Below are 23,484 nucleotides of genomic sequence, written 5' to 3'. Positions count from 1 at the left end.
ATTTATATTTTGAGTTTTTTTAAAGAAAAAAACCAGACACTCAAACACGTGTTGTTTGCCTTGGTGCTACTGCTGGCAGTCTAGGTGCTTATGTCCAGATTTCTGATCTGCTTGATCCTTGGTGTTTAGGATCTTCATCTGCCTGAGTATTTCGTTTGCCTGAGAAGAAGCCAGTCAATGCTGTGTTTTCTAGCCCACTGGCTGCATTTGAGACTAAGTGCAGCAGGCTGCTGCTGTTGCATGTGTGGTGAGGCTTTTTTATCTTATTTTTTGTCAATATATTATGTGCCGGTTATGGCTTTGCAGAGCCAAGACGTGTGACAATGATCTTATTATAAAAAACCCCTTGTGACTTCAAGCAGTATCAGTGATCTCAACATTAGCAATGCCAGTAGCACATGTAAAGCTGCATCCTGGAGACATCGGTATCTTTATTCTGATGCAATCAAGCAGGCACAGATAGAACTGTAAAATGCAGTGGGGGAGAGCAAGGAAGCAGATAAAGCATCAGATAAACTCATGCTTAAAAATGCCACCCTAAGCAAAACAGGCTTTCAGCCCTGACCAAGAAGTTGTGGACGGGTAAGAGAGTTTCTTTGTTCTGATTCTCACTGGGCTCTGGAAAGAGTCGTCTGAAAAATACAGATATTTAGTACTTCCTCGTGAAAAGAAGTTGCAGGGTGCTAAACTGGGTAACAGCTGTTTTCATACCAAGGCTTATTTCAATGCCAATGTTTTGCATATACTTATAGGAAGAACTTCTTGTTTTTAGCAGAGCCCAGATCTATTTACAGAATGAAACTATACTGAGAGGAAGAGAGAGATAGGGGCCTTACTTGTTTCTAAGTACCAGTTTTTATGTTGGATTTAAGCACATTCTCAAGGGAAGGTAAACAGTGTGCACATAAAAGAGGAAGAAATCAAATTCAGATATGCTAATACCTATCCAGTATTAAAATGTGTAAAGGCATAATTTATCAAGGGGATGGGGGATGGTGACGGAGACAGAATGCAGGACAGCACAGAGATGCTGCTGTAAAAGACCAAACCTGTGGCTGCATCTATCGGGAGCATTTTCCTGCCTGAGACAGTACCTAATACCAGATGCTTCAGAGGAAGCCTTCAGAAAACTTTCATGCGTGAGCTGATACAATGCTCTTGCAGCTAATGTTGAGTAACTCCACGTAGATGTTTGTCTGGGGTTTTGTTCCTTCTTCTCTCAAACTGTGTGACCATAACCAAACACAGCATCATCTGAGAACATTATGTAAGAATCCTACGCTGCCCATGCCCACCGTGTGGGCAGGTAGAGAGAGCTCGATTGCTGTAATGAAGCCTCTCGTGAGTCTGCAATCTGTTTTGAACACCCTAGTTTGGAGTAACTGCATTAGGCCACGTCCTCTGAGGAACCAAGTACCTCTTGAGCTGCAAGACGACCCATGTAGTAGCTAATCTCACCTGACACTCTTCCCTGCACGTTATCTCCGTGCCTACAACTACCAGCTGGCAGTAAGGCGACTACAGAGCTCTTGCTCTCGTAGCAAGAGCCCGCGCACCGGAGGGCGGCGGTGGGGCAGGGGGAGCCGGGGCCGCAGGGCACGTGGGCGGCGGGCGCCCTCCTCCGCCGGGCCCATAAAGGCGGCGCGGCCCGTGGGGCAGCGAGGGGGGTTTGCCGGTGGGACGGAGCTGCGCGGCCCCGGCTCTCCCCGTCCGCCCCCGCGGACTGCCGGAGCCCTGCCCTGCCCGGGCAGCGGCCGAGCCCCGCGGCCCCATGGAGATCTCGCTCAAGTACCTGCCCGGCGGGCGGGCGGCCGCCACCGGGTGAGCGGAGCGGGACGGGACGGGGCGGGCGCGGCGCTGTCCTTCGGGTCACCCCGCCCGGCGGGAGCGGGGTCAGGGCGCTCCTTCGCCAGCGGCTGCGGGAGGGAGCGCAGCGCCCCGGGGCGGGGGCCCGGCCCATCCCGCCGGCGGGGGCCGCGATAGCGGGCGTGCTCCCTACTGTCGCGCTCCCTGCTCCCTCCCCGCTGCCCCGGGGCGGCCGCTGCGGAGGGGCCGGGGGCAGCGGGCGGAGGTGGTGCTCCAGACTCTTGTTTGGGTCTCCTGCACAAGGTAGGTCCTGTCCTCCCGCCGGGGAGGCCGGTGAGCAGCGGTGGGGCTCGGCCGGTGCACGGAGGGCACGGAGCGGTCCGTGTGTTCCCCCGCTCCGGCTGCGCGGGGGCTGCGGCGGCTCCTCCCGCGGCAGCCGAGCGCTGGGTGACCTTGGCAGCTCTGCACAGGGGGGCTTTCCCTTCAGTTTCCGAGTTCGCTTTCCTGAGAAGCGCGAGGCGATGTCCTCCTTTAGGCGAATGCTGAGCTTAGTAGAGATCGTGAAGGTGAAGCCCAGGCTGATACGTAGAACGCAATTCGGTGATATCCCCCCCCCCATTTTTCTCTCCTTCTTCCCCCCTTAACTCCTCATCAATCTCGTTAATACCTCTTCAAGAGCTAGAGCTCAAATAGATAAATGTTTCTAATCTGGAGCTGTGATGGACACTGTTAGTGTTGCTATAGTAGTGAGTTACTCGATAAAAAAACTGACTGTGCTCACTTACTAAGTGTATTTTAGCTACTTGATGCAATGGGGCTTTTTCTGCTAGGTGAAGAGCTAAGTATTAAAAACGCATTTGATGAGCAGGTAGCTGCAAATTGTAGTCCTTACTGTTGAAACCTCTTCCTTAAGCAGAATGCGGAGCCCTAAAGTGCCTCGCTACAAAACGTTGTCTGAACAGACTGACCTACCAGTCACAGCATTGCAGTGGTGGTTAAAGTAATGCAGCTGTTAGAATTGAGTTAGTAGCAGTTACTATATATGACACATGACACCTGGATATGCATCTAAACATGCAGAGTAGAGTTAGTCTTCATTCACAAAAAATTCGCCTCTGTCAATGTTTTACAAAGCATACTATGGAAACCTATTGAGAGGTGTTAATTACACTTGTGCATCTGAATTGAATTGTTTAATTCACTGTTTTGAGTGCTTTATTTGTGTTTTGAGTGCTATTATTTTTAGATTATCAACCTAATAACCATTTGGTAGAACTAGATAGTTTGTTTTAAATGTGATGTCACTGTTACTCTCTTGGAGCTTTTAAACTTCTTTAATGCTTTGGTTGAAGGTTCTAGTTCTGCAGATTTAGTACAATCTGTTTAGATGTAATTTTGAATCTATCCTAGAAATGAATGGATTGAAAAACAATTGCTGTATTTGAGCTGTTGCCAGTGAATTATTTTTTAAATACTACACCACAGAACACTTGTTCTATACTGGAAGACAAAGTCCAACAGTTTTTTATTTGCTTGCACTCTTTTTAAGAGATCTGTCACTTTTGATATACTTTCACTAGAAACTTGGGAAGGATTTTGCTGAAGTCTTGGAGTGGTCCTTATGTCATACCCTCCTGCTTTAAATCTCAACCAGATCCAGTTTTTCTCTTTCTTTCCCACCTACTCCTATGACTTTCACTCTGGGTTAGCTCTTGTTCATTGTGTACCCACACAAAAGTTTCTGCCCGTTCAAGAGAAGCTTGTACAGGAGCAGTGATGTCTTTAGGTGTCAATGCAGGACTGAAGTTCATATGTACTGTTTCCTTAGACAGTGCTCAGAGCAGTAATTATCATGTGCGTTTCTGTTAGGTGTGTTTACATTTTTCAAAGTTTTTGTATCTTAAACTTTATTTAAGCTAGTCCAGTATGTTTTTAGTATAAATTTAAATAGGGATGCAGTTCACAGTTTCTTTTTCTTAAAAACTTCCCATGCTTTTCCTACCTCAAAACCCAAAATCGTCTTACCTCCCATCATCTTCATGAATGATTGATTTAAGGCTGTGTAATAAGGATGACTTTTGAACTTCTAATGTTAAAATAGTTTTTTTGGTTTTTTCACTTCCTCTTCTGAGGAAACACCACAGTGTCAACTTTACTGTGTTTTCTTAACTTAAATTTCTCTTCTTGGGGGACAGCTGGTTTCAGCAAATCAGATGTGCTTTGTGGTCTATAGTTTTGGCTTAAATAACTGTACACTTCAGACAAATGAGGACACAGAAAGTAAAAATGCATCTGAAAACTTCTGGGTTTAACCCTGAGAGAAAATGTTATCCTTTATAAAATTCAGAACATCGGGAATGATGTTCTGAATAGTAAATGGGACTGATAATCGGTCAGTGTCAAATATAAACCTCTTAACACATAAAGGGAGGAAAAAAATTACAAGTTTCTGATCTGTGTGTGAAACAGGAAAGTTCTGAAAATTACGGTATTGGAAGACAGGGTTAAAATGATTAGGAGAAGGGGAAAGTTTTCAATGTCCCATTCAGCTGAGAAGGAAAAACATAAGGTGATTTAAGACATCTACAACAACAGTCCTCTGTGCTTGGTCCTCTGATTTTTACATGCCCAGATATTTAAATAAATAAATGGCTATGAATTTAGCCCTGAAAACTGCATGTTAATAACAGAAATGTGTACAAAGCCTGCTCTGGTTGTTTAAGACGCTTCAACCCACATGTAGAATGTGGGTTCCCAAATCTTTGTTCATGAAGCCTAGCCATGATGATGAGAATGTGGATTATTCAGACAGATGTGTTAACATATTTGAAACAGAATACATATTTGTTTCCAATATCTATTTTCAAGAAAGAGAGAAATGTCGACTTTATATTGCTATTACAGATACTCTTATTTATGCCTGTTTCCTGATAGTTAGTCTAAATGCTGTTCTGATGATCTAATGTGGTTGAATGATTTTTAATTATGTCATCATAGGGAAATATTTTTTGCATTTTGCTGTAAAACAAACAGAAAACTATTTCAGACCTTTTATGTCATGTGGTGATCTGAGGTGAAACTGCATTGAGGAAATTGTCTGTCAAAGCATTCTGTTGGCTTCTAATTAATATGTTTTTTTATGGCAGAAATATGATGACTCAGTCAGATTTAGATCTGAAAGAGACGGCTTTGAAAGAGGATTTGAAGTTTTACTTCATGAACCCATGTGAAAAATACAGAGCAAGACGTCAAATACCATGGAAACTGGCTTTGCAGGTTTTGAAGATACTTATGGTTACTACACAGGTAATGCTTTGGTTTTACTCTTAATAAGAGTAGCAATGATGTGCAAGAGAAGTAGGCATGTGGTTCTGGGCCTTTGCCATCCCTGGATATTTGTTACTGACTTGAACCTCCCACTTAAATCCATAAAGAAAAAGTACTATGAAAGGTGTTTCAAGGGGGGAGAATAACATAGGTTACAAAAGCCTCCTGGAGATTTTGGAGCAGTGTTTGACCAGGTACTTTGCCTTTTTGGCATAATACTTTAAAGCAAATTACTCTTCCCATTAAATCCAGCACTGTCTTCAGGCTTGTTGTCATGTTTTTTGGTTATAGTTTCACTGGACTATTTCAAAAGTGATATTTTCTGATATCTAATCAGAAACTTGAAACGTACACGTTCGATGTGGAAATGCTATGGTCTGTGGTGATGATGAGATGACTGGGCTACAGGAATTGGATGTGTCCCATACTTCTGTCATCAAATGATGCATTTGAACAGTTGAGTACTGGTTGAGGTACTAGGTAGAGGCAAAGAAGAGGGTGTTTTTCAGCTGCGCTGGTATCACGGTGTAGTTGGTTGTTTTACAGTCCACTAATAAATAGTGACTGGATGTGAAGAGAAGCAAAAGGGGATACACGTATAAGTAGAAATTACTTTTTCTGAACCTTTGAAATGCAAGACTCTGACATCTGACAGTTTGTAAGAACAGCTAAATATATATGCTGAATTGTAGGATTCCAGGTTTGTGTTTGACTGGCCCATTAAAATAAAGCATAACTCTGGCTTACATATCTCAGTGCTTTATCAACTGTGACAGGCTCTCTGGCCCCACTTGGTGGGGTCTGGCCTCTGCTGCTGCCGTGCTGTGCCCAAATCCTGATGGGGCTCTATCCACAGGCAGGAATAGGATTCAATGGTTGGTCTTTCTAGGCAAAAGTTCAGGTTTTTTGCTTGCAGTTTCTCACTCTTCCTTCTTCCCTACTTCTGTCAGATTCTTGTGGGGCTTGGAAACTTCCTGCAGTAATGAGACAGGTTCACCTTTGCTGCTTGTAAGCATTTTAAACCTAGGATGAAGGGTTAGCTGTTTGGGGCTTGGAGTATCCTCCTGGTGTGCCTATGAAGACACTCTTGTTGCTTGGTTTTTTAGCTTCTAGGCTCTGTTTGTTTTCCTTGGTGATGGGGGGAAGAATGGGAATGTCCATATAGTAGGACAACACGTGGCCTCAGTAGTAACTCTTCTGTCTGCTGTTGCTTCTTGTTAAAACCTCCTTAATCAGCATCTGGGTCAGGCAGGTGATGCTTTTTGTTGCTGTAAGGTCCCACATAGATCGGCTCTAATCCTATGCCATGCCAGAGATAGAAAAGGTGCAGGAATTTGTCCCCTAGCAAAGCAGACCATTTCAGGGATAGTAGGCTGTGCTCTTAAGTTAGCTCATCAGCTATTTGCATCCACCACAAAGGTTTTGGCAAGTTCCAGTTTGAGTTTTTGGTCGATGATATGTAAAAGTTGCACGTGATGCAGCTGTCCATTCAGTTGCTGTAAGTTTTGGAATCAGATTTATGTTTCTCTTACCCTGCATATGGTAACCTTGACTTTCGTAGTCTTATGGCATTAGCTAACAAGTTCTTTGCTCTTATCATAGCAGAGTTACAGCAACAGGCACCTGTCTGCTTTGTATTTACTATAATTGAGAGCTGTTTCCAAAATACTGCTGCTTGACCCGTGTACAAAATACATGTGTGTGTGTTGGTTGTTTTTTTTTTTTTCTCTTGTCAGCTTGTTTTTTTTGGTTTGAGTAACCAATTGGTGGTCTCATTCAAAGAGGAAAACATTGTCGCTTTCAAACACCTGTTCCTGAAAGGCTATTCTGGAGTTGATGAAGATGACTACAGCTGCAGTATATATACACAACAGGATGCTTATGATAGCATTTTTTATGTTATTAATCAGGTAAGTGTGTGTGTGTGTTTATAACTAGGTTATAGCTGAAGGTATAGCTATAAACTTCTGCTAAGGTTCTCGTTTTCTGTTTCCATTCTTGGATTTCAGTTTTGATATTTCAGTGAATCAGTGTAGATCTGGTGTCCTGAAATTCATGTGCAATCATCTGCATTTTTGTCTTTGGAAGATGAATTCAAACCAGAATTTTATTTGGGTAGTGCATAATACCAAAATCCAGAAAGTTTGAAAATCTGTCATCTTGCATGAACTAAAACCTTGGTTTAGGTCTTACTTTGAAGACCTATAGGCCTGAATATACCTATGCATGGTATTCAAAAAATTTGTGCTTACAGTTATACTGAATTGCAGCTTTGTAGTGAGCACCAGGGGCCTCAGAATGGGGAATACAGTACTTCCAGGAGTGTAGGGGCACTTGCCTTGGTTAGGGATGGTATTTTAAAGAACAGTCCCTTTACAATTTTCAGAGGAAAGTGAACAAATCTAAGATGAAAATTCAGTAAGCATTTTTGTATTTAATATCAATACATTCAGAAGTTATAACATGAAAGACTGCATGTGGAATATGAAACGTCTCTTGTGTTTGGGGATGATGATAAGCCCAGAAATGATTAACCCTGGATGAATGGAAAGTGGCTTTAAACTTCCTTTCATTTTCACTGGCCTTGGTACATCAGCTCTGGTGCTTGGATTAAAGCAGTCACTGCTGCCACTGTCAGCTATGCCCAGAAGCATCTGGGATCTGCAGGGGAGCAAAGGGCTGTGCCTCATTCTTAAACACCCACTCATGTCAGGCCCCTGTCCTCTCTGTGCTACAGCAGAGCCATCAGCAAATCAAATGTGCTGTCCCTGCTGTGCTGGACTCTCACTCCTGGCATGTTAAATGAGTGGTGAAGTAGTTTTCTCAGTCTTCCTTTGAACTCTTAATGTTACCACTGTTTCTGCAATAAACTGTGCTTTTTTTACTTCCTTGCTTGCTTTGTCTCACTCTCCTTCTTTTGTAGGCACTAAGGCTGAGGTGAAGTCCAGATACAAGACAGTAGAGAAATAATAGCTTTATATCCTCAAGAATGAGCCAGTGTGTGATACAGGCATCACAAAAAGGTCTCTTCATAAGATGTCAATGTGGTATAATGTAGTCATATTCTTTAAGGAGATTTAACCTGTGAAATCTGTGTGCTTTAGTGTCATATGGAATTGTGAGGCTTTTATATTACATGTAAGAACTCAAAAAGCATGCCTATAGGTGAATTTTATGACTATTGTTACTTTCGTTTGTTTGTTTTTAAAGAGTGCCTTCTGGGAAGAGCCAAACCAGATGACTCCCAACCTAAAAGCAAGGGTTTTTTTTATTTTGAGATGGGCAGCTAGAAGCCATGGATTTTGGTGCTTTGTTTTGAGTTTTAATTTGAAATGCATGACTGGGTGGGTAAAGCAGAAGAATATGATATTACAGAAGATAGTAACAGTGCACAGCTACAAACAACAACAAACCAACAACATAAAAACCCAAACATACTTTTACACTTGGAAGAGTACACAGGTTTTCCTTGCTTCTCTACTGGGTTCAGTCTGGAAGATTCTATTATGAAGAAACCCTGTAAAGTTGTTACTCTTGTGCCCGCCCTGTGGCAGAGGCTGTAGGACCAGGATGTCCTGCTGCCTGCTCTGTCTGGGGCTGCTTAGAAATGTATAAACAGGAATCTTGCTTTTAGTTTTTCATAATGTTTTTTGAAAGTGGCATGTGGGTAACCCAGTGCCACGTGCTGTGCTGTTGGGAGGGCAGAGCCTGAGAGCACATGTGGACAGAGCAGTGGCTGCTGCATGCAGTGGTCTGGAGATGTCTTCAGAGGGGTGAAGAGCTGTGACTAACTACTGTTTCCACTCACTTGACCTGCCTTAGTCAGACTGACAGGGTATAGAGGCCATGCTTTTTCTCCTGGGCTGTCTAAACTTGTTGCAAGCTCAGCTGTGAGTACTCAAAGCAGCACTGCAAGGCAGAACTTGGGATAGAAGTGTGGTAGTTTCTGTCGCAGTTCCTTTTGGACATGGAGCATGTGGCTGTTGATGACTGGTGGGATTCTGTACCCCACAAGATGGGCTAGTGGCCATAATGCCCATAGGAAGGAGGGAATAGGATGACACTGAATGATGCATAATAAAAAAATTCATGTTGAAGGGGAAAATGGACTAATCTGTATCAAAGCCAGCTGAACAATTTTTTTTTTAAGGAATAGGAAACCTTGCCTAACTTACTTCAGGCCTCTGAAAAGCTAAATGCTTTCTTGAGAGCAGACCAGTGCTGTACACTGCCCTGAGCTCTTTCACTATGTGTGGTAATGATAAAAACTAATCAACTATTGTGTTGATGCCTTCTTCCTCAAAAGACCATGGGTCTATCTGGCTTCTCTTGGACAATGTTAGCTGATGGGAAGCTGAGCTGGCACGCAGCTCACTGCATGGTTAGTCATTGATCTTCTCAGCTGTTGAGGAGCCAAGGGCCACCAGAAGAGCTGTGCTCCTGGGGTTTGCCTCATTTGTGCAGGACTGGAAGGTGTGAGTCCAGGGATCAGAGGGTAGACGGTAGGCACCCAGAATGTGTGGAAGGCAATTCAAGAGAGGACTGGCCTTAAATGAAGTCTTGTTGATGCTCAGGGCTGATCCATGTTTGGACAATGCTTGCTTTGGCATAGCTTTATTTGCTTCCACTTTTAGTCCTTGTTTTCCAAGTGTACGAAGAAAGTGACTTGTGCTGTATTTGGAGTAAGTGGAAAAAGTAAGTACCTTCCTCATGGGCATGTTTTCAGCTGCTTCTGTGCTTGTGTAAAGCAGGCAGGTTAAATTATGTTTGGAGGCTGCTCGAGCTCTGTGTATGTTCCTTGGTTGCTGGTTATATAGCCAATGCATGACTTCCCTCTTCTGTAGTCACGCAGGGAGCAGCTTTGGTTTTGTTCTCAGCATGGATTTGATAAGAACTGTGACTTGGATTGTACGTAAAGTGATCAAGTTTCAAGTGGTGTGAAAACTATCGCTTTCATGAAAGCATAAGATATCCCTGGAGTGTGTGTGGTTAGCAGCAATACTGCATTGAAGTCTCTACCAGGCATCTAATTAAAAGCTGTCTGCTGGCTTGCTGTCTGGCACATCTGTGATCATTTGCAGGCAGCCCAGAAGGTACAGGGCTCATGGTCACTGTGTCACCAGGATGCCTGTCACTACTAATTAGTGGCCAGTAGCCCTCTAGTCTGTAAACTGAGTCATAGGACTTCCATCTCATGGGAAACTGTTATGTGAAAATAAAGATTTTTTTTTTTTTAATGTAAAACCCTGTATTGATATGCAGAACTTTGAGGTTGCAATTTACTATATAATGCAAAAAAGATGACTGTCTCTAACTTCCACTAATGCTTTTGTTTCTAAACTAGTACAGGCATTTAAAGAACATATCCCTGGGGATGCTTGGTTATGAAGGATCAGGTTTAAAAATCTGTAAACAACAGTACAAGAGAGGCACAATGCTTCCGTCCAATGATACGCTGAACATAGATGTTTCTACTGAAACAGGTACAATACTGTTGTACTTAAAAAATGTCTTGCTGTGGAGTACTTATATTCTAATGCTATATCAGTAAAGCTTAAAAGCAATAGCTTTTTGTGTAGCAGTTACAGGAAAATTCCCATGCCTCTTGCCTATTTCCCTCTTGGTTTTTAATACCTATCTAGAAATGGCAGCTGTGCAGATTATAAAAGGCTCTCTTCAGCCACTGTCTGTTTGTAGAGGTCTTTAGGGTTGATGATGGGGGGGTGTTTTTTTTGGTGTGTTGGGGTTTTTTTAGGTTGGTGTGTCTTTGGTTTTTTTTTTAAACACAGCTCCCCCCACTCTGTGCAGAAGGTTCAAATACAGAATTCTGGGTGCTGCTCAGTCTGTACCATCAGTGGGTGTGTGTCCTTACTGCCTCTCAGAGCTGAGTCCTGACTGCTTAGCTGCTCAAGAGTTAATACACAAACCTGCTTCTGACCCCACTAGGTGGGTCTCTGTATGGATAGGTTTACTCAAAATTAATGTTTTGCCTGATTAGGACTGTACACCCTGATTACCTCAGCTTTGTGCTACTTTGTATGTGAAGTTTTTAAGATTACATCTTTTCTCTTTCTAGAATGTATCTTTTTAAAGCCAGAGGAGCTAGCTGGTAAGAAGGCAGAACTGAAGCTGAACTCTTCTTTTTTCAGTCTTGAATTTTACAGGTAAAGGGATGGGGATTTTTTTAGTATTTCAGCTTGTCCTTTCACATTAATTTGGTGGATTCTGATTTGTGCAATTTGTGTATGTGTGTACATTTTTTTATTTTATACAATATTTAAATATTTTTATACACTTTTTCAAACATCCAGGCTAATACAGGTTGAAATCTCCTTCAAGCTGAAAGGCATTGCTCTACAGACAATCCATGCCCGTGAATTGCCTGACTGCTATGCATTTCAAAACACTGTAAGTGAATATGGGCTATGGCACTTCCAACACTGTGTGTGTAATGAGAGCTTAAGCTCAGGTGTAGGTGTCATCCTCGTATCGAGACTGCAAGAGAGATACAGTTGAGCATGTCCTGGCCTTTAGCCCTCCTTCCCAAAGGCTGCTGAAATGGTGTTGCTATGGTACAGTGTTGTTTTGTAACATGTTCCAGTTGTAACTTTATAACCTGAGAAGGGAATAAGGAATTGTTCTTCTAAAGGTTAAATGTGAAGTTTGGCTTCTTGGAATACTGCTTGTTATGTCGTTCTCATATTGCATCTACACCATCATTTATGGTGACAACTTTCTTAAAGCTTACCTGACCGACAATATTAACACATACTGTGTCCAAAGCACTTAGCAGGATTTGTTTTCTGGAATGAAATCTTCCTAGTCTTGTTTCTGATACAGTTCTGTATTTTCAGATAACTTTCAATAATAGAGCCCACAGTGGAAAAATCAAAATCTACTTTGATAGTGACACTGATATTCAGGAATGCAAAGACTGGCACATATTTAGCCCTGGTAAGTATGGTGCATGTGTGTTTGCGTGCCAACAGTTATGCATCTCCCAGCACTTTCCCTGGTCTATAACAGTCTGTCCAGCAAGACATTGGCCATCCTGTTCATCCTCCTCCTGCCCTTAAAACAAGACAATGCTACCTGCCTAATGCGACTCATTACCTCTTGCTAATTAAGAGTTAGGAAATAATTCCTTTTGTGAGAGTGTTGTGGTGAGATGGCACATGCAAATCCGTAGACCCTTGTGTGTTAGCAGTAAGCTCTACCTGCAAGGGGGATGTTTCTTCCGTACATTTTTAATCGTTCTGCTCTCTGAGATGACTCAAATAATTTAATTCACTAACACAGGTAAATTTGCAACTGAAGCCTTCTGCAGCTTTCAATTTTTTTTTTCTCTAAGTAAAGCTTACTATTTCTGAAAGTGGATTTTTTTTTTTTTTGCCACTGCTGCTAGATTTAATGATGTGTGTGAGCAAAGGCTGGCATCTACCATGTATTTCTAGTGTTAAGACTTGGTCTGACAGCTCAGGAATGTGCACTAAAGGCCCTTTAGAGGAATAGTGGCCATGACAGTGCTGTACAGCTGCTTCTGCCATGTGTTGACTTGCTGTAAAGGACTGTGATGGAGCTATGTTTTTCAGTGTGCTATAGAGTATCTTGATTAAAAAATACATCATGTGGCCTGCCTCTTACCTGAGCAAAGCCAGCTTTTCTCTGATAACACCATGTTGAACCGATATTAAAGTGGTATCTTACAGTATGTTCTGAACAAGTACAAAGTGTCCTGGCTTGCATCTGTGTACACTAATTTTTTGTGGCTGTCTTTCAACTAGTTGTTCCTTAGTAGTTTATTTTGCATCTAATAAGTAGCTGAGGAAGCATGTGTAATTCTGTAATACAGGTGAGTTGAAATGCTATTACAACAACTGAAAATGAGTTTTGGTCTGTATTTCATGTAGTTAAAAAGGTATGTTGTGAAAAAGATAGGGACAATTGATGTGGGGAAGCAAAGGAAAACACCTAATTTGCATTCACACGATGGCTTCTAAACTTGTGGATGAAAAGAATACTGTACAGAAAGTCAAGCAAGTTTCTTATTGCAGACTAAGGTGGGAATTTTCTTTTTAATTTAATGATACAGGCCAAATCTGCATTTCTTTTAGCCTATGAAGTTGTAACACTGTGAGAGCACAGATGGACAGGTGAAAAAGGGGATACCTGTAATAATATACCCATTTTGGGGTTTATTTTGAAGAACATGAACTTGCTTTTTGTTCTTGTGGTCCAACCTCCACGACTGTCTTGATGTAATTCTCTGCTTAGTTGTGCTTTAGGTATGCTTGCAGGAAGAATATATCTTACAGCCCATCTGTTTATGGGGTGAGAGTGATGGAGCACAAATTGTTACAAAATGTCACATAATTTGCATTTAAAGAGATGTGAAAAGATTAATCTTACTTCATTTCTTTGACTTTTTACAGTTCTCCAGAAGAACACTCAGTATATTCTAGTCTTTGATGGATTTGTCATTTTATGTTGCTTTACTTCTCTCATCCTTTGCACACGATCCATTGTTCTTGCCTTGAGACTACAAAGGGTAAGCACAGTGCTCGTGATCTCAATACTTATTTGACTTATTTGGTGTCTGTCTTCTTTGCTGCTGGTCTTTTGAAGGGGTATGTTTGGAAATGTTTAGTAACATTTTTTTCAGTGAACTCAAAAAATCTGTTGCAAGATGTTCTTCTCATACTGTTATCTCTGAACAATTGCTAGCTGAATTGGTTTTATTTCTGTTTGCGTAGTGCTGTAATATGGAGTTTTTGTTGCATCTCTCAAGGGCAAAAGAAGGACACTTTTTTTTGTCCAGAATTTTACACAAAAAGACTTCTGAGTCTGTGTTGTGAACATGTCCTGCACCTTCAAAACATAAATTCCTTCTTCCTTGGTTCAGAGTAGAATTCCCATAGAGGTTTTGTCATAAATTAATGTCTTAAAGAACGTCCCTCAAAGCCAGCTCTAACTGGAGGAAATGTAAAGCATAGCATATAGTCTGACTATAGCTGGTTGTTTTTGTGGTGTGGGGTTTTTCTTGATTGTTTGTTGTTGTTGGGTTTTTGTTTGGTTGGTTTTTTGTTTGTTTGCTTGTTTTGTCTTTCTGGGGTTGGAACCACCCTTTTTCAGTTCTTCTTTCCTTCTTCTTGCTTTATAATCCCTGATCAGTCTGCTCACCCTCCTTTGCAGACTGGGACTAGCCCTGTCCATCTTCCTCTCAAGTTGCTTGCAGAGCTTAATGTAAGCAGACTTGTTTTTTGTGGTCAAAATACTGGTGCAGAAACACAAGCTGGACCCTGAGATGTGCCAGCTTGTACCTAGTAATTAGCACAAACTTTGTAAGCACATGGCTTATGAGAGTTAGAAAAAGATTCCAGGGTAGGTAGGATATGAAAGCACAGATACTTGTTTATCTTGCTCAATATATCCTTTTTGTAGCTTGGAAACAAGACCAAGGGTGAAGAGGACACAACTCAACAAAGGCATTGTCGAACTGCTGTCAGGAATAGGGGCATCACATCTATTCATGAGCAAAAAGGGCATGTGAAAGCAGATGGGCAGTGTTAGGCATGGAAGTGATATTGTTTGCTCTATTGGAAATGAGAGCTCTTGTCTTGTATTTGAGTTATTGCCTTTTTCAGTTCTTTAGTTCAATGGCCTTGCTCTGTTGGAGGGGGATAGAAACTGTTGTAAAGGAGATAACAACCATGGTTAGGCTAGGGGGGATTGGTTATGAAATCAGCTGTTCTGTGGAAAGTTTGTTTTCACTGGCTTAAACCCATCTTAATTTTTTTTCCCAGTTTATTTCTGTTGCTATTGAGAATTAAACTATTATTCCAGCAAATACTATAGGAAAAGGGGGCATGTGAAACTTGAGCATTGCTATACTAGGGCATCTGTACATATTTTTCATCTAAAGTGACCTGTAACTAAACATCTAAACTCTTGTCTATAGAGATTTGTGAATTTCTTCTTGGAGAAGTATAAGCGTCGTGTCTGCCATGCTGATCAGCTGGAGTTCATAAATGGGTGGTATGTCCTGGTAATTATCAGTGATGTGATGACAATCATTGGGTCAATCCTAAAAATGGAAATAAAAGCTAAGGTGAGAGTTTAATACCTCAGCTAAAATACTAACCTTGTTACAACCATGTGTAATGTGCTTTAACTTGGGGACAAATGAAAGTGAGCTATAATAGTCAATAGTCATCTGTTTACTTTTGCTGGTTCATTTCCTAGTGCTGCTTTGACTAATAACTGCTTTCAGTCACTCTTTCCTAAGTCTTTCAATAAGCTATTTAAGCAACTTATTTCCACAGCGCTAAGACCCCTAATCCCTGGTATAGGACATGTGGGTAGACAGTTCCTATCAAAAAAACCCAACAATATGTGTTGTTAGTTCTGTAAGAAGTAGTTGCACATACTAGTACAGGGAAACCAAGAGTCATCCTCTTGGGTACAACAGGGGTCTTGATGGCTTGTAGGGCTGCAGAAATGGCTGTTACAGCTTGCTTTCCTGGCAGTCACAGGCACAGACTGTCACCTGCTCATCCCAGTCTGGGCTTGCTGAAATCAATGTGCTTTGTTCAGCTGGCAGCTCTTCAGGAGGCTTTTTGGGTTTGTTTGTTTTTGTCTAGTTTGTTTGGTTTTTTTTCTTCAATAGATGCATGCCAACAACTCATGTGTTCACAAAACTTTGTATTCTGGGAAAAACAGAGTAGGTAGTGTGCTGCTGCTGTTTCACGTGTACTAAGGCTCAAAGGGCAGGTGCCCAGAGTGGCCTTCAGAGGAACACTCAGAATCCTCTGGCTGTGTGGTGAGGTGGGGATTGAGGGTAGGAAAACTTGAGCTAGATGACTATCTTGTGCTTACTGCAACCAGTTCTAGCCTTCTAAAGTAAAGTGCAAGTAGATTTGGTTATAAACTTGACTGCAGTAAAAACAATGTTCAGGTTCTGAACATCTGACGGAGAACCTGTTCAGAGATGTAAATACATGTGGCATGTATTTACATGTATTACTACATTTGTAGTCCCAAGGCTCACTTTTCATTTAAATGATGGCTTATGTTTGTCTAAATAGTGAATGAGAGCTTCTTTGCCTAACAATAGCATATAGTAACCTTTTTTAAACAAAAACTGAGTTATTAAATCTAATTTTGAAACTGTTGTAACCAAACTAAGGGCTTTTGTTCTTCCAGACTTCGTGCAAAACTTCACAGATATCAGCATAGGTGTACTTTTATTTGCAGCACAGTTGCATTTGAATGATCTGAGTAAATAACTGCAGTTCGCATTGATCTGATTTTTGTGATGTAGCAACATCCTTTCATTATTGAACTGCCCCACTTTGTTTGAACTGCTGGAACTTGAATAGCTGTCAAGCTGACATACCTACTGCTTTGTAACTTGACTACCTGCTCTGTTTGGATCCCTCAGAACCTCGCAAGTTACGATGTCTGCAGCATTTTACTGGGAACATCAACTTTGTTTGTCTGGGTCGGAGTTATCAGATACCTGGGATATTTTCAAACCTACAATGTAAGGTGGAAATCAAATGTCTAATAGTTAAAGCATATATGTATATTTATGTCACTTTCATTCAGGTCTCTCTAATTTTTCTCTTCTTTTTTTCTCTTCTCCTTTGCTGCACCCTGACTTACAGGTACTCATTTTAACTATGCAGGCATCATTGCCAAAAGTGATAAGGTTTTGTTGTTGTGCTGGGATGATCTATCTTGGCTATACTTTTTGTGGTTGGATTGTCTTGGGACCTTATCATGAAAAGGTATGTCAGCAGTATCACTCCTTTTCTGGTCTAATGATGTGTCTGTGTGTGTGTATAGCTCCAGTTATAACAACAGAAATGCATGTTAAATTAATATTTCTGTATAAAAGCTGTAATGTGAACATGGGAGTGTTTTTCCTTCCACGCATACCTTCTGCCACCTGCTCCTTTTAACAAAATAACTGTATTTCTGCTTTTACTGTGTGCTTGAAGTCAGTGTCGCCTCCTACACCAAGCTGATTTTGTAATGAGTGGATGGTTTACCCAGGCCTGGAGAGGACTGAAGGGAGACCTCATTGCAGTCTGTAACTTTCTCGTGAGTAGAAGAGGAGGGACAGGCACTGATTTCTGCTCTGTGGGGACCAGGGACAGGACTCAAGGGAATGGCCTGAAGTTTTGTACCAGGGGAGGTTTAGGTTAAATATTAGAAAAAGGTTCTTCACCCAGAGGGTGATTGGGCACTGAACAGGCTCCCCAGGGCAGTGGTCACAGCACCAAGGCTGACAGAGTTCAAGAGGCGTTTGGACAATGCTCTCAGGCACACGGTGTTACTCTTGGGGATGGTCCTGTGCAGGCCCAGGAGTTGGGCTCGATGATCCTTGAGGGTCCCTCCTAACTCAGCATATTCTGTGATTGTGTGATCTCTTTCGCCCTCTTCTGGCAATCCCAGTTCAGTTCCCTGTTCTTTTTTTTTTTTTTTTTTTTTTTTTTAATTTTTTTGGAATCTCCTTGGCTCTGACTTTGTTTTTCCAAATCTTTCCCATGCCATGTAACTTCAGCCCCTAAATTATGACTCATAAAGGGGTGGATGAATGCTTGTTTTATTTACTTTGCTTCCTGTGTGTGGGTGTGTTGTGGATGTGTTTGTTTGTCTTCCTCAGGTTAGTATCAAAGTGTGTGCCTGGCATGTCTTGTCTGAAACCTGGGTGCAGGAGCAAGGCTTTGTACATTCTAAAACACAAGCAAAAACCACCCTAAAGCCTGTTTGTTTTCCTCTTGGCAGATGCTCTATGTGACAGTTTGCAAAAAGGCAGGTTCCTGTTGTGTCAAATTCTAGATGTCAAAGACTGACAGATGTATGAGTTTTCATTCTTGATCTCTTGATATGTATATATGTGTGTATATATACATATATACACAGTATATATGTAACAGAGAGACATGCTGCAGTGCTTGATTCGGATTCTTGTGCCCCACATCCTCCCGAGCTGTAATTCTCTCTTTTGAGCAGTGTAGGTATTCAGTCTGCACATGTTCCAGGTTGATGATGATATATTTTTCTGTGGGATGCTGGATGCAGTGGGATCCTATGCCAACACTAGAGGCTCAACTGTTTAAAACAGGCAGAGTATAAGTACTGTTGTAACTTCCCTGCAACAAGTATGTTAATCATCTGAGCAAAATGAAATGTAGTCAATAATATGCTTATTTATGAAAATATTACATCTTGCCAAAGTATCGGAGATCAATGTCAAGGAAAGCAGCTGTAGCTGTGGGGGAGGTTCCTGTTCCTGCTAGTTCCCCAGTGTCCCATGGGAAGGTGATATGACACTGCCCAGAGCAGGGCTGGCTTCCTGGGGCTCTCCAGCCATCCAAGCTGGCCCTGGTAAGAAATGAGAAGAACCTTCCCTGATGTGCAGAAACACCAGATAGCTTCTTATGCTCAAAAATACAGAAATACATATGTTGCTTTTCCTTCTTCTGCTACAGTCAGAGTGCATGTGTATCCTGCATCTTGTGTTTTGTCAATCCAGGGTCTTACAGGTGAGCAGTCCTTAGCAGGTCTCTGTGTCTGCATCAAAACCTGTGGGTTGCTCAGAAATTACCCATGCCATGCCCCCTTTCTTCTCAGATAACGCACTGCTGAGTTTCACATGGCTTTAAAATTCAATAAAAACAATAATAACAAAATAAGCCATAGGTGTAAAACAGACCTGCTGTTCCTGTGCAACCATATGTTCTCCTTACAAGTATGTCTCTTGACATCTTCTCAGTATAGGGCCACGATTCAAGTGAGCATAGTCGTGTTACTTCGTTGGTAACGGTCACATTAAAGCATTGTGCATTAATTCGTGTGGTCTAATAAAGTATAGTTAACGAATCCAGTTATTTGGAGAGCCAGGGCAAGAGGGGACAGTGTGCTTACTGGGTAACTGAATGGAATTTAGCCTCAGGACACATTCCAGCTAGGGGAAAAGGAGGTTAGAATTTAAGAGAATGTCCTTGAAGTGAAACCATGATTTTTGTGCGAGGAATATTTCAGTAGCTTTACAATCCAGCTATAGATTGTACCTACAGCTCAGAAAGGGCTTTCTGAATAGATTGTTATTGCATGACAAATTTGGTTTAGACCATTCAAGCTCTGAAGGCCATATACTACCACTAATTCCTTATTACAGTATTGATTTATTACCCGTACTCCAGTAATGCTGCAAAGCTGGGAAACCAGAGGATGTGGATTCCGTTCCCAGCATACTACCACTGATTTACAGTATAGATTCTGTAAAATCATTTTATCTGTGCTTTGGCAAATGGAATGATATTTTTCTGCTGGCCTAAAATTGCTTAAAATTCAGTAACTTTAACTTTCTGTAGTGGTCAGATATTGACTGTTTTGCCTGTTGAGCATCACAAGTTTATTTCTTGATAATAAATGTTATGTCTGATGTCAGTATCACACTTAGTCAAGATTATATTTCTGCATGGTTCTATTGCTGACATGTATGTTTTGGCCTGAGTATACAGTAAAGTGTGGTAGCATTTAGTTGTCTGGGTTGGATTTTTTCTTCTGCTATGCATAAAAGTCAGAAGTGGGGGGTTTTTTTTAACTTTCCCTTTAAATATGGGTGAATTGATCTTCACATTCTACTAATATCTTGTACTCTTTATTTTCTAGTTTGAAGATCTGAACACAGTGGCTGAATGTCTGTTTTCTTTGGTTAATGGTGATGATATGTTTGCAACATTTGCTCAAATCCAGCAGAAGAGCACATTGGTGTGGAGGTTCAGCCGGTTATATCTGTATTCCTTTATTAGTCTGTTTATATATATGATCCTCAGCCTTTTTATTGCACTCATTACTGACTCCTATGACACCATAAAGGTAAAACATTTGTTTTCTGTTATGTTTCTAATCAGATCTGTGTTCATGCTTGTTAATCACTTAAACACCATACTATCTAGTATTAGTTATGATGAGATTATTGAAATCTTTTAGTTTAGTCTCTGTCAAAATTGGGAGGATGACTGGGTAGTCATTCAAATGACTAAGTAATAATTGGTTTGAAAAATTATCCTGTGTGTGTTTCAATGTTCTGTTTTCTGCTGCTTCACCTGGTTTCAAAAGTATAACAGCTAATGGAAGTGTAAATGGAAGGATGAGTAGAAAAAATTATTTTTTAAGTATAGATACATAGAGCTATATAAGCCTTGTTTGGAGTGAATGATTCTTCTCATGGCATCAAAAGATGAGGTCAGGAAAGGTTTGCTGATACCTCAGAGGTATGCCTTTGGCAGGAGTTTGGCAAGGTTCAAGCAGATAACTCTAAAGTCATTTAAGATTGTCATTAAGATACATCTGGCTTGCTTAATGTGCTGCTTGGAAATGTATGGTTAAAAGGAAATGTGTTCTGAAAGACCCTTCTCATTCAAGTTAAAATTGTGCCATCCATTTCCAGTATGAACAGTCTGAAGGTGCAGCCAAGTTTTCAATAATTACCTTTTGTTCTTGACCTCAAGTGCTGTCTCCCCTTTGTGCTCCTGGTAGCCTCAGTGACCAATGGGAAGGCAATGTGGACCATACTCTTCAGCTCTTGTCTTTCTTGTCTTGGTGTCAGAGAAACAAGCCAGCAGAATAAGACTGGTCTGACATGAACTACAACTTCAGACTGAGCAAGAGCTCCACTTTCTAAGCATCTCCAAATATAACTTAACTGTCTGTGCTTCTGAGTTTACTGGGTGATCTGACCTGCAAAACAGTGCTTTGCTGTTGCTCTTCCCTCTGAGCACTTCATGTGGATCAATTGGGAGCTATTTCAGTATGCTGAACTTGTGTTTTTCATAGCATTTCTTCAACATGGCAATGTTGAATATCCCCACTAGGGCCCTTCAAATCCAGCATTAGAGTTCTTAGGGAAAATGATCCCAAGGCGCTCACAGTGAGCACAGCAGTTCCCCGTGAACGAGGGAGAATCAATTAATGCCAGTATGACCTGAGATCATTTGCTTGGCCTTATGGACAGCAAACAAAACATAAGAGAATCTCTGAACAATATGAATTTTCTGTCACTTAGGTTGCTTTGTTCCACCAGCTATATATGTGGTGTTTCTGGGGTGGGATTGGGCTTTTTCCTTTCTACAGCAATACTGGACAAATGAACCAAATAGTCTGGTTTTACTATCACATTCTACAGGAAATTTTAGAACGTTTTGTGCCCAGTAACTTCTCATGTGTTATAAATAATAAAGCACTTGTTCTTTCAGAAATACCAACAAAGTGGTTTTCCAGTAACAGATCTACATGAATTTCTAAAAGACCATGACAGTGCTGGCTACAGAAAAGACCAGACTTCTGTGTCATTCATCTGCTGCTGCAGGAGGTCAGTAGTGTGTTTTCCTGAGAAGTACACCAGAGTGTACTTCTGTGTACACCAGAGTGGCATCTCACTGCAGAGTGCTGTTTCACAAATTCTGGAGCATCCAGAATTTAGCCTGTGTGATGTTTGGATGCTTTTGTTCCTCTTGTACTCTACTTGGTGTTATATCTTTAGTCAGCTGATGATACAACAATTCTGAGCTTAAACACATGTTTCAAGTGTTATACTCTTATGAAAAATATCATGGAGAAGCTGATGGAAGGACTGTGGAGTATAGCATGAAACTACTAAGGAGGAGCAAACCAAGTCTCTGCTTCTTAGGGTTTTGCAAGTCAAATGTTTCTAAAAAGCTTTACTGCTAAACTTGGAGTAGTAGCAGAAAGTCAGAGAATATGTGATTCAGCCAGGGACTGGTGCTTAATCCCAAAGCTACAAGGCAAACTGTTTGAATACCATCTGTCAGAATATTGGAAACACAATGGTGTCTTGTTGCTGCCAAACTCAGGCCTGGCAGTGGTCCTTTTTAAGGTGGTGGTGAGAGATGAAAATCTCACGTAGTGTTTCCTGGTCTGAGAGTTGATTCTTAGAATTTTATGTCTGAGGACACCTAACACCTCACAGCCAAAAAGGAACATGTGAGATGATGGGCAGGTACCCCAGCAGTTGTTGTGGACACTTGAAAGCCAGCTAGTTAACAAGAACTCCAGCCAGGTACAGCTTCAGGTTTCATATGCAAGTCATTGTTCAGAATGAGAGATTTTTGTCTGCTGGACCACAATAAATATACTTCACTGTAATACACTGCACAGTATTGAGGGCACAACCCTAGTAGTTGGAGTGAAAAGCTAGAGCTTTTGCTACTGTAGCATTTTCTCCTTGATTGTCACAGTGCAGGTGTTGGGAGTTGCTGAAATGGGAGAACATAGAACAGAAGGATCAAAACTCAATTTGTATGGGTAAATGCTTCCTATTGCATTTCTTGCTGAATGGAGAATTGTGAATTTTCTTCTCTTGCAGACAACAGAGTGATGATGACTTGATACTTATTAATTGATGACTGCACATTGAAATTCACCACTAATAAATGCAAAGAGAGCCTAGTGGTACGGAGAAGAATAATTCTCCAAGTTGCAATGAAACCCACCATCTGGACCTGCCTCATGAGCAGACTAGTCTTACCTAATTAAAGTTTTTTTGGGGAAAAAAAGATATTAATGTGACATGACTGGCTAACCATCAGGAGAGCCCAGAAGCTGTGTCTGGAGGAAAGCTATGAAGAACTCTGTATTCTTGCTTCAAGTTCTGTCACATTAAAGAAGACTTACCTTGAGCATTGTCTATGGGAGCTCTGTTTGCTAATCAGCTCTAGGAGGAAGGAAAGTGGCCCTGAATGAACTGTTGTTGTTAATAAGGAAAAGGATTATATGAAAATAATTTTTATAAAATAATTCTGTGTTAAAAAGTATTAAATAAAAGGTAACCAAGAAAAGAGGAGTTTTTCACTTGAAGTGATGCATTCAGCCTGTCATTTGTACTTGGCACATTTCACTTATTTGAAATAAATTTCTGTAAAACTAAAAAGCTGCACAAAAGTGCAAAATAATTGCGGTTCTCCCTCTTGTATATCATTTTAACACAAACCACTTATAGGTCACAGTCTATTCTTTAATAGCTTTACTAAAAAGCAGTTTGTTATCCTTTTTTTGGCTGTCTGTTCTATTATACCCACAATATTTGATTTGTACTGTGTCTGGATTAAACTCACTGCTTTAGCACTTCCAGTATATTAGTGCATAGGTATTAGCCAAGAACTTCTGGGAACTTTCAGGGGTGCTGAATGCCCCTGGGTGGGTGGACTATCATATTAGGTACTTCCCTTTGTCCACTATCCGCTCCCTAAAAATACTCTTTAGTAGATGATGTCAATGTGTTGGCTAGGACTTGGTCTTGCTATGTGTTCTTTACTG

General features: G+C 41.2%; 1 protein-coding gene across 4 annotated transcripts; it reads left to right on the top strand.

The window, feature by feature from the left end:
* The first annotated feature begins 1,657 nt into the window (after positions 1 to 1,657).
* On the top strand, positions 1,658 to 23,098 carry MCOLN2 (mucolipin 2). Of its 4 annotated transcripts, none has more exons than XM_032697151.1 (14): positions 1,658 to 1,821; positions 4,953 to 5,112; positions 6,870 to 7,043; positions 10,478 to 10,616; positions 11,210 to 11,297; positions 11,445 to 11,541; positions 11,988 to 12,087; positions 13,566 to 13,681; positions 15,092 to 15,241; positions 16,574 to 16,675; positions 16,800 to 16,922; positions 19,819 to 20,025; positions 21,405 to 21,520; positions 22,535 to 23,098. In XM_032697151.1, exons 1-14 carry the CDS (start codon positions 1,772 to 1,774, stop codon positions 22,569 to 22,571), a joined length of 1,659 nt encoding a protein of 552 aa, XP_032553042.1. In that variant the 5' UTR covers positions 1,658 to 1,771; the 3' UTR covers positions 22,572 to 23,098. The 4 variants fall into 4 exon arrangements, with proteins under 4 accessions (XP_032553042.1, XP_032553043.1, XP_032553044.1 ...); XM_032697152.1 differs by lacking the exon at positions 1,658 to 1,821 and adding an exon at positions 1,965 to 2,109; XM_032697153.1 differs by lacking the exon at positions 1,658 to 1,821 and adding an exon at positions 2,385 to 2,406.
* The last annotated feature ends 386 nt before the right edge of the window (positions 23,099 to 23,484 follow it).

Source organism: Chiroxiphia lanceolata, chromosome 9 (assembly GCF_009829145.1).
Source record: "Chiroxiphia lanceolata isolate bChiLan1 chromosome 9, bChiLan1.pri, whole genome shotgun sequence".
Taxonomy (NCBI): Eukaryota; Metazoa; Chordata; class Aves; order Passeriformes; family Pipridae; genus Chiroxiphia; species Chiroxiphia lanceolata.
The sequence above is the reverse complement of the archived record's forward strand: the minus strand, read 5'-3'. Positions and strand labels throughout refer to the sequence as shown.

Coding starts and splice junctions, on each gene's coding strand:
- MCOLN2 (XM_032697151.1), top strand. CDS start 1,772: ATGGAGATCTCGCTCAAGTACCTGCCCGGCGGGCGGGCGGCCGCCACC. Junction 1,822..4,952: donor GGGCGGGCGGCCGCCACCGG/GTGAGCGGAGCG, acceptor TTTTTATGGCAG/AAATATGATGACTCAGTCAG. Junction 20,026..21,404: donor ACTCCTATGACACCATAAAG/GTAAAACATTTG, acceptor TTGTTCTTTCAG/AAATACCAACAAAGTGGTTT.